The sequence below is a fragment of the Tachyglossus aculeatus genome, chromosome 12 (genome assembly GCF_015852505.1).
Source record: "Tachyglossus aculeatus isolate mTacAcu1 chromosome 12, mTacAcu1.pri, whole genome shotgun sequence".
NCBI classification, from domain to species: domain Eukaryota; kingdom Metazoa; phylum Chordata; class Mammalia; order Monotremata; family Tachyglossidae; genus Tachyglossus; species Tachyglossus aculeatus.
In genome coordinates this window covers 26,104,257-26,120,414 of record NC_052077.1, presented here as the reverse complement: position 1 = coordinate 26,120,414, position 16,158 = coordinate 26,104,257, and the positions used below count along the sequence as shown (strand labels likewise).

At 40.3% G+C, this 16,158-nt stretch overlaps 1 protein-coding gene across 5 annotated transcripts in view; it reads right to left on the bottom strand.

Annotated features, from left to right (window-relative positions):
* Positions 1-14,376, bottom strand: part of GRIA2 (glutamate ionotropic receptor AMPA type subunit 2) — a 109,602-nt gene extending 95,226 nt beyond the window's left edge. For 3 of the 5 annotated variants that reach the window (XM_038754913.1, XM_038754912.1, XM_038754916.1), the window contains exons 1-2: positions 13,928-14,376; positions 13,055-13,195 (exon numbers count right to left, since the gene is read on the bottom strand). In XM_038754913.1, the coding sequence (XP_038610841.1) occupies positions 13,055-13,195; positions 13,928-14,015 (229 nt within the window). In that variant the 5' untranslated portion in view covers positions 14,016-14,376. The remainder of the gene's footprint in view (positions 1-13,054; positions 13,196-13,927) is intronic. The other 2 variants (XM_038754915.1, XM_038754914.1) reach the window with 1 other exon arrangement.
* Positions 14,377-16,158: the final 1,782 nt, after the last annotated feature.

Here is a 16,158-nt window from a genome sequence, read left to right as displayed (position 1 = left end):
TACTATAAATAAAATATAATCAGGTCAGACAAAGCCCCTGTTCCTCATGGGCCTCACAGTCTCTCAGTTACCTATTAAAGGATAGAATCTCCCTGTCTTCAAACCAAAGGAAAATCCGCCTGCTAGGTATTTCTAAAAAAAGTGATATTGCTTTGGGAAACTGCTTTTGAGATGTTAGGCATTGGATGACTTTGGCTCTTTATTTCCACATGTCATGAAATACCCATGATGTGTAGAAATACTTAATTATTATTTATTACATATAAACTGACCATTATAGCCCAGTAGGTAAAATACCTAGTTTCTAATAGAACAGCCTAGGAAATTATTATTAGTGATAGTCTTCTGTTTGATTTTTACTTCTTCCCTTCTGGACTGTAGGCTCCTTGTTGGCAGGGATCAAGCTTTTTAATCATTCAATAAATAAATATTAATTGTGCAGAGCACTGTACTAAGCTCTTGAGAGAGTACAATATAACAGAGCTGGTAGATACAGTACCTGCCCTTAATTACCTTACAGGCTAGAGGACTGGGGATAGGGATTATTGGACTCCAAGCACTTAGTACAGTACACACAGTAAGAGCTCAGTAAATGCCATTGATGAATTGATTGATTATGCATAAAAGTGTTTCTTCTTTACACATGCCACTAGAAATCAATCTTTAAGAAGGTGAACCCTCTCAGACTATAAATAGTAAAACATAATGGAGCTTGACACTTCTAGCTGCTTTGCCAATGCAAAAATTAACCAACTTTACCCTGCTCAGAAAAAAAAAATTCCCAACAAGTCAGAAAAAAGGGGAATTTTATACCAGATTCAGAGTAGTGTCCTCATGGGCAGAACTGTGTTCACATGGTAGACATATAGTGTCTTATGCTGAAAAAGAACCAAATTTAATGCGGAGTAGAAAAGCACTCTGAAAGAGGCAAGTCACTTTTTTTTCTGCAAAAGGGTCAACTTCTATTTCGTAGACATGGATTAAAGCTAGCAGCATGAAATATCTAATGCAGACCCTAAAGTAGCTAATGCCACCTTAATTTACTGACTGGAAGTAGTTGTGATAGTGTAGAAACACACAAGCACAGCCACAGTTTCCCTAAAGGGTCTGTGGCACTTCTGCTCTTTTGTTATGTAAGTATATCCATTTTTTGAGAGTGACATTCCTTGGCATACTATTCATTTTGGGAAGATTTGTTTGCAGCATGGCAATATGTTAATATGATACAATTATAGCAAAAATGTCCACTTGAATTCACGTTGGTGAATTTTCCTCAGAGAAACATTTCTCCTTCCTTTCAAATCGTTGTTCAAGCTCAGGCCTGTATCCTGAAGGATTCTTATTCACTTATCCCAATCATACCTTACATTTCAAGAGATTTATGCCCCAGTTCTGCCACCAAGAATTCTTCTTTTAAACCACCAAATATGACAGAGGTTCTCAGGAAACTAAAATACTTTAAAATTTTAGAAAGTTATAGTGGAGATTAAACCATACAAGTGGTCAGAAATGGTGAATAAAATTAGACAAATCAGTGTTTTCAGGGCAAATGCAGTAAATTATTCCTTAGAATTAAACAATATTTCTGAGTGCACTATAAAATCTTGTCCTTTTTTTTAAAGAACACACTTCTTTAATATCGGATATCACACATTTAAAATTTTGTGCTTCACATTCTTTCAGCTTATAAGGCGCATATTATCTATATCAATCTGTCTAGAATCGCCAGAGAATTACACTCTGGTGTTGCAATTTCTCTTGGGGAATGCTCAATCTCATAGTTACTCTTTCAACGTTCTTCCTTATGTCATGGAGCTAACCCATTCTGTTATCACCTCAGTTTATCAGCAATGAAAATAATGGAAAAAAGTCTAAGTAGAGCATAAAACTGCCAAGTCCCAAAGAATTTGAGTCTCATTTTTCTCTTGGGCAATTGGACTGAAATCCAATTTTTAAAGCACTTTACTATTAGTGGAAGTCTGGACTACAGTGATCAAATGTTTAAATCGATTCTTTCCCTAATTACGGACTTAAGATTCCTGATGGAAAACTTTGGTGGCTTCTGTTCCTCCATCTTCAGAGTTGAAGAAACCTACCAAGAAGATGAAGGGAAGAGAAGACCAAACAGCATCAGACTGAAAACGACACAAAGTTTAATCAACATTGGCTAGGTAGCAATAACTTTTGATTTGCTTCTCCTCCTTCTCTTAGAACAGTGCTCTGCACATAGTAAGCGCTTAACAAATGCCATTATTATTATTATTATTATTATTATTATTATTATTATTATTATTATTATTATTATTATTATTCTCCCTGCCAACCAAGCATAAGAATCAACAGTCAGGAGAGCAAGAACAGAGGAAGAATTAGTAGTCTCCAGAAACACTCCCTCAGACTCCAACTCAGAGTTCAGATTGTTTTCAGGATGCTGACAGATAGTCTCTGATTACCACATTACTCTGGACAGTCAATGACTTCACTCAGCCCTAAGGTCAGCACTGAGTCCAATTGTTTAAATGTTGAAATTGAGTTAGAAAAATAAACCATATTTGACTTCGCAGCAATAGAGCTTTAATATGAATTTCAAATGTGTCTTTGATTACTCTAGTGTGGTATTAACATTTTCTTGCCTCAGCACCAATATTCATGCCTCCTTTTCCTTGTCTACTTTTCCTGCCAATTCTTTCCACTTCCTCTTTCTTTGAAAGTTGCCAGTAAGGTTTTCTAAACAGTGACTTTCCATAACTTTTTCCATAAAGTTCTGCCTATAGATTTTACTACATGTAGATCAATCCCATAAGGAATTCACAAACTAAGTTGGGGAAGAAAAGCATGTAAAGCAGAAACACAGCCTCTAATAGGTAGAAAACAAACCTTGATAACACCCTCTAGGACAACCACCTGCTAAATTAGAGTCCTGGGGAATCGCTACTACTCAGGTTAGCTACTTTAGGTCCATATGTTCGATGGGTGGTCAATTAAATATTAAGAGTTTAACAATCCATGATGTTAAAGTCCTGCTCCCCCATCTTTTCCACCCACCCTATTGGTAGCATTTATATATATATATATATATATGCATATACATACATACACACACATATATCTTACACCTCTTTCGTTTCTCTCTACCTGTAATTTATTTTAGGGTCTGTCTGCCCCACTAGATTGTAAGGTCCTTGAGGGCAGGGATCATGTCTACTAACTCAACTCACTCTCCCAGCGTTTAGTACAGAGTAAGCATCAATAAAAACGAAGGCAACATTGGAAAAGCAGCATGTGAAAAGTACATATGACTAGGAGTCAGGAAACCTGAGTTTTCATCCCTTGGACTATGAGCCCCATATGGGACTGGGACTGTGTTCAACTTGATTATTGTTAATCTACCCCACTGTTCAGTACAGTAGTTGGTACACAGTAAGCATTTACCAATTAGCAATTATTATTATCCTGGCCTCATCACTTGCCTCCTGTGTGACCCTGGGAAAGTTACTTCATGTCTTTCTGCTTCAGTTTACTGATCTGTAAAATGGGTATTGAATACCTGATCTCCCTCCCACTTAGACCGTGAACCTCATGTGGAACAGGGTCTGAGGCTGATATTATCTTGTAGGTACCCCAGCAATCAGCACAGTACTTGGCATGTTGAAAGTATTTAACAAATACAGTAATAATAATAAAGCGATTCTTATTATTATTATGGCTAACAAGATAGCAAATAAGCAGTTATCTGTCTTCTGTTGAATGCAGAACTGAAAACTAAGGAAATGAGTACACATTTGGGAACTGCCTGTTTGCTTAACTATAAACCCTCCCTAGTTTAAAGTTTCATTCAAAGGCACATGTTTCCAAACAGAAATGTTTTGAGGTCCATTTGAATGGTACAAAGAGGCCCTTTTTGAGCAAAATAGTAAGGATAAATTGTTCTTTCAGTTAGTATTATTTCAGGCTTTCCTCCATTTTGAAGGAAGTGAAAATTGTTGAAAATTATGAATGTTCACTTTTGAAACTTTCTGGAATTTCACAGATACAATAGAAACTGTATATTCTTTTGACTCTTTTCAATCTTTCTCTTAACTCCTTATTTCACTCTGAAATAACTACCGACACGAATTTTGGATTGTACAGAGGTTTGCAGGAACATAACTATCATATTGTACATATGATGCTTGTATGTAGTCTAAGCAGTACATGTAACATCATAAGGACATGTTCTTTAATAAATACCTAGTGGGTACTTAGAAGACAGGACATGAACCAATAACTTTAGCAGTTCCAAAAAAATCCTCATTGCTTTTCTTGTTAGCATGTGCTTGGAGACATTTTTAAATGCATATTATTGATCCAATTGACCATCATAGCTCTAAATGACTTTAATCCTTAGTTAGCAAAGTCACCATGATGATAGACCATAGGAACTCACTGGAGCCCTGGAATCAGTCATAAAGAGTGATTAACAACCTGTTACACATGGGTGCTTATGTTCCCACCACTAGCATTAATGAGTTCCTGGCCCAAAGTATAGCTTTTCTTTATCATTCATTGAATCTGTAAATGTGAGCTGTAAATGTGAATTACATTACATAAACGTAAATCTGTAAATGTAAATTATAGACTGTGAGCCCATTGTTGGGTAGGGACTGTCTCTATATGTTACCAAATTGTACTTCCCAAGCGTTTAGTACAGTGCTCTGCACACAGTAAGCGCTCAACAAATACGATTGAATGAATGAAAGTAAAAAACTGCAACCCAGACAATTAGCCTCAAGGCCCGCCGACACGCTTTTGAAATGCTTTTGACTATCAGTTTTAAACTTGAACATTTTTCACGAATATGAAACACAGAATCGAAACATAAAGCTGATCTGCTTGACTATGCTGGCTTAAAAAAACTAAACAGCACCTTCAAAGTAGATCAGAATTACTCTCTTCATCCTAAAATACAATTCTGGAAAGAAATATATGGAAGGCCTATTTTGGCAAGCTCATTACCACCCGCTATTTGCCACATTTTAGGGATCAGAGTTAGTATATGTACCGGGAAAACATAAACCACTAATAATGATAGTATTTATTCAGAATTTACTATATGCAAGGCACTATTTGAGGTAACTGAGGCCCAGAGAAGTGGAGTGACTCGCCCAAAGTCACAGAGCTGACAGTTGGCAGAGCCGGGATTTGAACCCTTGACCTCTGACTCCAAAGCCCGTGTTTTTTCCACTGAGCTATGCTGCTTCTCTAATTCCTTAATTCTGCCCTCTCTTCCACCGGACATCATTATTTCCCCATCTTTAGAACTCCTATCCCCATTACCATGCCATCTGCTCCTCAAAACCGCCACCCATCTCGTGCCTCTAATGACCTGACCAAGTACTGTATTGATAAAATTGAAATCCTAAAATTGACCCTGCTCCTCTGCAGCCCTTTCTTTGAATCTCCTAACAGTATCTCAAGAGACCTCTCACCTCCTCTCAAAAATCTACCCCTTCCACCCATACCTCTGACCCCATTCCTATTTCCCATTCCCCATTACTATTCTATTTATTTTGTTAATGATGCACACCTAGCTTTATTTCTACTTATTCTGATGACTTGACACCCATCCACATGTTTTGTTTTGTTGTCTGTCTCCCCCTTCTAGACTGTGAGCCTGTTGTTGGGTAGGGACTGTCTCTGTATGTTGCCAACTTGCACTTCCCAAGCGCTTAGTACAGAGCTCTGTACACAGTAAGCGCTCAATAAATACGATTGAATGAATGAATGAACTATTCTAAGTGCTGGGTTAGATAAGAAATAATTAGATTGGGTCTAGTCCCCATCCCACATGAGGTTTCCAATCTAAGAAGTAGGGAGAGTAGGTGTTTAATACACATTTTACAAATGAGGAAGGTGAAGCACGGAGAGGTTAAGTGATTTGCCCATGGTAACACAGCACACCAGTGGAGAATTTGAGAGTCAAACCCTGGTCTTTTGCGCTCTTCATTAGGCAACAATGCCTCCATTTGCACCAGAATGGGTGAATAACTGATTTTTATGTCAATATCTGAACAATCCTTTCAGTGAGTAGGCCCTAGACATTTCATTTTGTCAAGGTGTTTTTATCATCCTACAGGGCAATAATTCTGGTCACTTTCAATCATTTGGTCATTATGATTTTTTTAATTTAAATATTAGCTGAAGTTCTATAAAATTCCCCCAACTTAATTTCTGGTTAAGTAGGAGGGAATGCTTCAAGATTCTGGGGTAGGTGTGTGAATGTTGTTCCCCATTGACAAGGTGTCCAATAATTGGGGACAAGTCAATAAAAGATCTTTACTGGGGAACTGAACCTTCACAAATTACATTTAAAAGGATGGAAATTGATTTGATTATATACATACCTTTTGGACATAATTTCATATTAAACTTATTCTTCTCCCTTTCAGAAATAATATTTCTTAATTTAATGTATCCCTCATCTATCCTAAAGATTTCATCATATAAGTAGTCTTATTTATGACTTTTTTCAGAGTAAAATCACAGATTTGTTAAGCAAAGTCACATTTCAGGCAACCAATAATTACAAATTTTCTCACCTAGTTTCCTGTAGCCTATCTCATTTTCTACTAATTAAAGTGATCATATTTTGTGAGTTATGGGATTTTTCGGACATGCTAGAGGCCTGTCTTGCCATCTTTAAAATGCTGAGTTGTTACTTTGATTCTATTTATCATCAAAGAATACAGCATAGTTGTGCTAAAAAAACTTTTATTTTAAGAACAAGAGATATTTAAAAAGAAAAAAAAATGAATTAACACAGAATCATAATGGGTACTTATTGGGCGCTAACTGTAGTCCAAGTATGCTGCTAAACTCTGGGGCAGAAACAAGAAAATAATCACATCAGACCCAACCCCTGTCCCAAACAGCTTTCACAATCTAAGTATGGAGAGCAATCACCCTTATCCTCAAATGACAAAGCTGGCTTTCAGTTTACACTTCAGGAAAGTATAACATTTCTATAATCAACTGAATAAAAAGAGATATAGTGTGGTATCAAAATGCATTATTGAAGTAATGCTCTACAAATTGTGATTTTAAGTTATTGGCCTTTGCAGCATGCTTCAGAAACCTTTAGAAAAATATACTAAATGGGAGCAAGATTATATTAGTCCACGAAGCCATCTTTTTTCTTTCAATAACATTCTGAAAAGCGTTCCAACTTTGGCAAGCAGGATGCTATTTGGGAATGTTCAAATGAATGACTAGGGTTTGCTATTTTAGGAAATTATATAGCAAAGATGAAAGAGGCACCTTAAAAGCATCCAAGACTTTTTTCACCCACTACAACAGGACTCTGAGGAAACATTTGGTACCAATTCCACAAAGTCTCACTGTTTGAAGTCAACTAAAGTGTGACTAGGATGTAGCAATATTTTTTATTCCAATTTAATTTTACATAGACAGACTAATGGCTCTCCAGGTGGGCATTTTGTTGTGGTGGCTTTGTTTTTCTCCCCTAACAGCATTTGTTTCCCATACTCATTTTTAAACTATTTTCCTTAATGGGTGCTTTTAAACAGAATTTCCTTTATGAAGGCTTGCCTTTAGCACCACATACTGGGACCTATGAAAAGTGAATATTATTTTTTTTTCTTTCCTTTAATTTGCAGGGCTTTAGGTGTCATTTGAATACTACTGGTGGGAGATACTAGAGGATCTAAGGCTTAAGCAAGAATCAGCATCCTCTGGTCATAATGTCATGGTGCACTGATCCCTGCAGAGCTGTAAGGTGATTTAAAATGGACATGCTGTCCCCATCCTGAGCCAGCAAGATTAAACTTCCAAGACCTAGCATATATTACCTCTGTGCTCAGCGAACAATATGAATGTTTTCTCACTGTTATTGAGCTTTTATAGTACCCTGTAGGATGGTCTCTTTGAACGTCTACTTTCTCTTTACAGCTTAAGAAAAAAAGTATTCATAAAAAAGCTGATACCATCTGAGGATTGAAGAGTCATTAACACCACAGTTGTGTTTATCTCCATTAAGCCGAGCAAACCAAATTCATGATATTTTCTGATGGTAAGGGATGCCTGGAATTTTAATTATTTTAAGTCCAGCTGCAGCTCAGTGCTGCAGTATTTGCTACAATCGCTCAATGCATTTATCTCGAGTTAACATTCCTGCAAGACAAAGGGCTCCAACCCATTGCTTTCTAGAGTTATAGGCTATTCTTTCTTTTTTTTTTTAATTTGGCTTCCATTGTAAGAAAATTCTTACGATTTAAAATCAATCATATTTATTGAGTGCTTACTGTGTGCAGAGCACTGTACTAAGCGCTTGGGAAGTACAAGTTGGCAACATATAGAGACAGTCCCTACCCAACAGTGGGCTCACAGTCTAAAAATTTAAAATGATAATTCAACCCTGCTGCTAGCTTGTTTTCCTATTCTTTGCACCTAGGTAGATATTCTGTATTCCCCTTCTCTCGTGTCACCCCGTAAAAAGGCAGTTTTCTTAAATGTGAGATACTGTTTTTTCAACACCTCCACTTGCTGGACAAGATAGAGAATGGAGGACTCACCCCATCAGGTCAAGGCCAATTCCAGAAAGTCAATTACCCACCTGTTCTTATTTGTGTTTTATATGCCATTATCCTAATTTTGAAAAGAAATTAGAAATTTCAGAGCTCTTCAGACACCAGAAAGTCTAAGGTGGATTGTTTTTATGGTATATATTAAGCACTGATATGTGCCCGGACTCTCTATTAAGTGCTGGGGTAGATACAAGATCCTCGGGTTGGGTACAGTCCCTGTCCCACGTGGAGTTCATGTGACTTTGGGCAAGTCACTTAACTTCTCTGGGCCTCAGTTATCTCACCTGTAAAATGGGGATTAAGACTGTGAGCCTCCCTTGGGACAACCTGATCGCCTTGTAACCGCCCCAGTGCTTAGAACAGTGCTTGGCACATAGTAAGCGCTTAATAAATGCCATTATTATTATTATTATTATTATTAATCCCCATTTTACAGAAGAGAAAACTGAGGCACAGAGAAGTTAAGTGACTTGCCCAAGGTCACACAGCAGACAAGGGGCAGAGCCGGAATTGAAACCCAGGTTCTTCTGATTCCCAAGCCCATGCTCTATTCTCTAGTCCTTGGTGCTTGTTGACATTTATTTTATAAATACAAACATCGAGTAGATAAATCTTATGGTTCGTTCAATTGATATCCAAAAAACACCAACAGCAGTAATTGGCCACATTCTTCACGGTATCCACTGTGTGCAGGTGAGAAACAGGTCTTTGAAGGACAACAATAAAGGTATTTTTTTTTTCTTTTTCTACAACATCTCCACCTGGCGGTTTGGTAAAGAAATTAGAGTTGAGAAATTGGGTTTTCTTGGTCAAATCGTTCATTGCAATTGTTTCAAAAGATGCAATTTTCCACTCAAAAGCATTGCAATTTGATTGTATATATTTTAGGCAAAACTACGTCGTCTTTATTTAACAGTTTATTTTATTGAAAGAAGAACTCGAGAAGGATCTTAAGTACTGATACCTTACTTTGGATTGAAGCAGTTATCTTCCAGGTACGAGTCCTTGCCGATATTTGTTCTTTCTGCTATTGATGTAATCTTAAGTTTTTAAAATCATATTTTTAAATTTCTGTTTCTCCTTTAGAACCTTCTCTTTTTAATATGCAAAATAGTTTTAATAATGGTAGCAGTCAGTTCAATTACGTGAAGATAATATTTTCATTTATTTTTTCTACACATTTTGTTTCTTTTTTTTTTTTGTAATTGTCTTTATTATGTAGAGGGTGCAGTGGAATGATATTGTAAGATAGGGCTCAGAAAAATCCTATCCCAAAATATGTTCATATCACTAATATTTCATTCCTCGGAGACTGCTAGAAAATGGCAAATTCCGGATGCCAACTGATAACGACCAAACAAAAACAAGGTAGAACAAATATTTCAAAGACTAAAAGAGGTATTGAAAAATGAATGTCATAAGAGAATTGTTCAGTTACTCCAAATTCTGCTGAGACATTTATGGACTCAATTGGCAAGTCAATCAGAAAATGTCTGTTTTCATGCAGTGGACTGCCTACATTTGGTATTTAATAGTCATACAATCTAAAGAATAAGAAAGGAATCATCAGCCCATGTCCCGTTGGGAGAAAACAATATAATTGCCTGATTTTTTGTAGGGTATAGGTGGAAAGAAACCAAGGAAAAGCCTGTCCCATTAAATGACACAGGCAGGATGAAATAACATGATGTGAATGCTGCAAGTGTCCTTGTTTTATCCAAAACTCTGAATAATATCTTAGTTGAAATTTTATGGCCCTAATCCGCTCTTTTGCTCTCGTAAAATCTTTATGTCAGTCATTACCGCCTGAATGAGAAAATCCCTGTTTTCCATCATAGTGTCAAATTAGCAATGCCATGAAAATTATCTTTGTTCATTGAAAATATAGTGTAAGGTCTCCATTCCTTAATGGTGTGTGAACTTAATCCTGAAGAATTTATCTGAAAAAAAAGGTTAGGGGGTATAGCAGATGAATATTTGATTGATATATTTTCTGCATGTCAGGCGAACTGATAAATTCTTAAATTTCCTAGAGGAAGATGAGAATCCATCATGCTGGCTGTGGTAGTTCCACACTGCTTCAGGGGCAAAAACTCAGGAACCCAGAGTAGACAAACTCAGAAAGACAGATACAACAGTAACTGGGAATGCTTCTTGAATAAATTTGGGCAATATCAAAAGAATAAAAATATTCTTAGTTCCATTTCAATAATTTCTGGTTACACTTTACCTGCTACTAACACTAATGCATTAAAGCAATTTCCCAGTCTTCTGTAGCTCCTCTCTTTCAAATAACTCAAAAGGTTTTCCAAGCCTTATTTAAATTTGCTCTTCTTGACAATATTATCACCCTCCCCATTGTACAGAAGAGGGCACTTACATATACTAGACCCCGTAAATGCTCCAGTTCACATAAAGAATCAGTGGCAGTGGCAGGAATAGAACCCAGGCTTAGATTAAACTCACTACATTCCCCTGTTTCTCCCTTTGGTGGATTCATCGAACTAAATGTCTTTGTCACTTTAGAACAAGCAGTAATTTCACCCAAATGTATGACACGTGCATAAACTTTTTCAATCCTTCGGTAGTCACCTTTAACCTGTGAGACTGACATTGATTAAGGGCTTCACCATTGTTTTCCCACAAATGAAGAGATAAAATACGCACAATTTCCCTTTCAGAGTTACTTCTTGAAAATAAATGAGAGCAGGGTCACGCACCATCTAAATTCAGAATGGACTAATCTGGCAGAGTAATTGGTATCTGTGATCCAAGAGCATGCCACGGAATGACTATCTCTCGCCTTTGTACCTAGATGGACATCAAGTCTCGGGATTGAGGATTAGCCAAAATGCTCTGAACCAAAATGGTAAACCCCGTGTTTAATCTTTGACCCCAACCTTATTTAGAAACTGGGTTTTCCTAGGTTTCCATATTTGAAACAGTTAATACATTCAAAATGTTTATCGGCTCTACTCGAATTCCCTTCACCCAATTTCACCCGTGATGACAGTGGACAACTCTTTGAAAATATTTATTACTAATGAAATCTAGGTCTTCCTCATCCATTTTCCAAGTCGTTTTCTGGGCAGCCTGGCAGATTTCTTTTGTATTTTTCTGCGGAGAGACAATGCTACCGCAGGCTAACTGAAGCTTGCCACCAAGATATAATGGTACTTTGAAACAGGCCCTTGTCGGTTGAGCATATGAAACCGCAGTTGAAAATTGCCCTGACAATGATGCCCGAGTTTTCTAGTTTCCCTGAGTGTTGACAGCCCTGTCCCTTACGGCCTAAAGTTTGGAGACAATCTCTCCCTCTCTCACGATGCAAAAAGTACCACCTTCCTCGATCTCTTTTATTTTCTTCACCTACTAATATCGAAGGGAATTCTGTGTCGGCTGCAGCTGCACAGGTGCCCGTTATTTTCCATAAAAGCTCAAGGTTTCATTCTCCCCTGCTGACGATTTCCAAATGAGACGATGACGCCCAAGTCTGTTCAAACGACCTTAAATTATTGATCACCAGATCAAGGCTAAACGCAGGTGAGGAAGATTTCAATCGGTTTCCTCGCAAAGGTGTCTGCGAAACGAGGGGCCTCTTTTCGGGTCTGTCTGATGTGGCACTGGTAATTTTCCGCTAGGTCCCTGGGTCCTCGGTGAAACCTAACGAAATGTCAGACCCCGAATAATGACGGCGAGGATCGCGGCCGGGAGAAAAATCCCAAACGGTCAGGAAATGATGACACAATGGAAGGGGAGTAGAATAACGGGGCACGCTCAGGGAGCCAGCAAAGGTGCTGGGTTTTTGCCAAGGGAGATATTCTCTCTCTCCCTCTCTCTCTCTCTGAGGTTATCTCTCTCTGAGATTCTTTGTCTCTTTTTGTCTCAGATTCTCTCTGAGATTCTCTCTCTCTGAGATTCGCTATCTTTTTCTCTCTCGTTATCCACCGGGTAGTTTGGCAGTTCTGCTTGTACATTGGGAGCCAAGAGGCGGCTCCCCAGCGACTCTGGGTTTATTGGGGAAGAAGGAGAAGTCTAATATGGAGAATTGCAAAGGGAAAATGGCTGATGGTCGGCGTTTCAGCCGCTTTAACTCAGCCGGATTCCCTTGCTCTCGGGTTTCTTTGCATTTGGGCGCTCCCGGCCGGGCGAGAACACAAGGCAGAAGGATGCGAAGCCGGACGAGCGGCGTGGAGAGCGGCCGATGGCTGGACCGGTCCAGCGGGTCTCCATGGCAACGGGGCCAAACGGCCGGTCTCCATGGCAACGGGGCCAAACGGCCGGTCTCCATGGCATCGTCCCCGGGATGGATGGAGCGACTGGCCCGGCCTTTGACCGCCTCCTCCCCACGCCCCCGCCCGTCGCCGTGAGGGTCCCAGAGATTCACGCCATCTCCCCCATCCCCAGTCATCACTCCCACCTCTCTCCCTCTCTTCCTCTTCATTTGAACGACATGAATATTCATTACTCACAAGCATTGGTGACGGCGAAGCTGTTGGCTACCTCCAGATTGTCGATGTGGGGCGTCAGCCTGAACTCCGAAGTGGAAAACTGAACCATCCCTACCCGAAATGCACTGTATTCCTGATCGGCACCCCTTGGAAACAAACCCCCTGCAAAGAATAAGCACATCAAACAGGAGAACATGTCAGTAGGTGGGGAGGGAAGGGGGAGACCGGGGTGGGGGGAGAGGAGGGAGATCAACGGTTCGCGCTAAGAGGCGGAATAAATGCACGATGAGTCGGTGACAGTGGGGTTTGGGGCTTCGAAATGAAGAAAAAGGGTCACACGATCTGCCAGGGCCCGAGAGGCAAGGAGCTAGCTGGAGATCTTGGCTCCCTTTGCCTCTTCTTAAGCAACAACGTTCCCATCCAAACCCCCAAGAGCTCCCGAATAAACAGAAAATGGTAGTGCAGACTGAATTAACGGTAAATTTCCAGGGGCAAAGAGAAAGAGAGAGAGAGAGAGATCTCTATTGTGTCAAATGCCTAGGGTTTTCTCCATGATATAATCTAGGGGGAAATGCAAACTCTGGATATTTAATACCTAGAATGTAGGAAAAGCTATATGAGGCTACATGAAACGAATTCACCGCTTAATTTTACACTATAGTCAGTAAATTGAACCCAATTAAGAATACCGTATAAATCCCCATTGTGTCAAATGCCTAGGGTTTTCTCCATGATATAATCTAGGGGGGAAATGCAAACTCTGGATATTTAATACCTAGAATGTAGGAAAAGCTATATGAGGCTACACGAAACGAATTCACCGCTCAATTTTACACTATCGTCAGTAAATTGAACCCGATTAAGAATACCGTATAAATCCCCATGTTTACCTACCTATCTGTATGCTGTTAGAAGAAACTCCAAAAATCAGTCCCCAAAAAACAGGAAAAAGGAAGACAGAAATCTGCATAATCTTTTGCATTTCCAGGAAAAGTAGAGCATCCGCAAAATATCCCTCTTCCTTCTCCCTTTTCTCTGCTCGTCTCGCGTCAGCAAATTAGATCCTCTGCATATTGGGAGCGATGTAGCACCAAGCCCCTAAAAACGTCAAAGTGGAGGCGGAAGAAACCTTGGGGTAGCTCTGGCCGTTGACTGCTGCTGGTCTGATCGTTGTCCCGTCTCCAGAAGTGGGGGGAGAAAAAAAAAGGGGGTGGGGGGGAATGGTCGAATGCAGTTGTCAACGGTGCTGCTGTGGTCCCAGGGCTCATTCCATCCGGCACAATCCCATGCACTCACACCCGCTTGCCTTCCCTTTCGCTGTCTCTTCTCCCCTCTCTCTAGCTCGCTCTCCCACCACGCACACACACACAGACACACATGCACACACACGCACACACAAGTCACAGAAAGAGGCAGGCAATCCCGGGCGCGCGTGCGCGACTGAGGCCCAGCCTGAGCCCCTTCCTTCCTCTCCCCCTCCTCTCCCTCTCCATCCCCCCCATCTTACCTCCTTCCCTTCCCCACAGCACCTGTATATATGTATATATATTTGTACATATTTATTACTCTATTTATTTATTCATTTTACTTGTACATATCTACCCTATTTATTTTATTTTGTTAGTATGTTTGGTTTTGTTCTCTGTCTCCCCCTTTCAGACTGTGAGCCCACTGTTGGGTAGGGACTGTCTCTATATGTTGCCAATTTGTACTTCCCAAGCGCTTGGTACAGTGCTCTGCACATAGTAAGCGCTCAATAAATACGATTGATTGATTGACTGATTGATTGACTCGCCCAAACCGGTGGGAACGCGTTTCCACCTCCTCCTCCTCCTCCTCCTCCTCCCATTCATTCAATCGTTCATTCATTCAATCGTATTGATTGAGCGCTTCCTGTGTGCAGAGCGCTGGCCCACCTTCTACTTCCCAAGCGCTTAGCACAGTGCTCTGCACACAGGAAGCGATCAATCAATACGATTGAATGAATGAATGAATGGACTAAGCGCTTGGGAAGTACACATCGGCAACACGTAGAGACGGTCCCTCCCCAACAATGGGCTCACAGTCTCTTTCTTCCATCCTCCTTCTCCTATTTATTCATTCATTTATTCATTCAATCGTATTTATTGAGCGCTTCTTGTGTGCAGAGCACTGGACTAAGCGCTTGGGAAGTACAAATCGGCAACATAGAAAGACGGTCCTTACCCACCAACGGGCTCACTGTCTCTTTCTTCCCTCTTCCTCCTCCTCTTCCTCTCATTCATTCCTTCATTCATTCGATTCGTATTTATTGAGCGTTTCTTGTGTGCAGAACACTGGATTAAGCGCTTGGGAATTACGATTCGGCGCCATATAGAGACGGTCCCTACCCAACAATGGGCTCACAGTCTCCTTCCTCCCTCCTCCTCCTCTTCCTCTCATTTATTCATTCAATCATTCATTCAACCGTAGTGATTGAGTGCTTACTATGCGCAGAGCACTGGACTAAGCGCTTGGGAAGTGCAAATCGGCGACATATAGAAACGGTCCCTACCCGACAATGGGCTCACAGTCTCTTTCCTCCCTCCTCCTCCTCTTCCTCTCATTTATTCATTCATTCAACCGTATTGATTGAGCGCTCACTATGTGCAGAACACTGGATTAAGGGCTTGGGAAGTGCAAATTGGCGACATATAGAGACGGTCCCTACCCAACAATGAGCTCACGGTCTCTTTCCTCCCTCCTCCTCCTCTTCCTCTCATTTATTCATTCATTCATTCAACCGTAGTGATTGAGTGCTTACTATGTGTAGAGCACTGGACTAAGCGCTTGGGAAGTGCAAATCGGCAGCATATAGAGACGGTCCCTACCAAACAGTGAGCTCACAGTCTCTTTCCTCCCTCCTCCTTTTCTCATTTATTCATTCATTCAACCGTATTGATTGAGCGCTTACTATGTGCAGAGCACTGGACTAAGCGCTTGGGAAGTGCAAATCGGCGACATATAGAGACGGTCCCTACCCAACAATGGGCTCACAATCTCCTCCCTCCTTCTCCTCTCATTTATTCATTCATTCATTCCACCGTATTGATTGAGCGCTTCCTGTGTGCAGAGCACTGGACTAAGCGTTTGGGAAGTGCAAATCG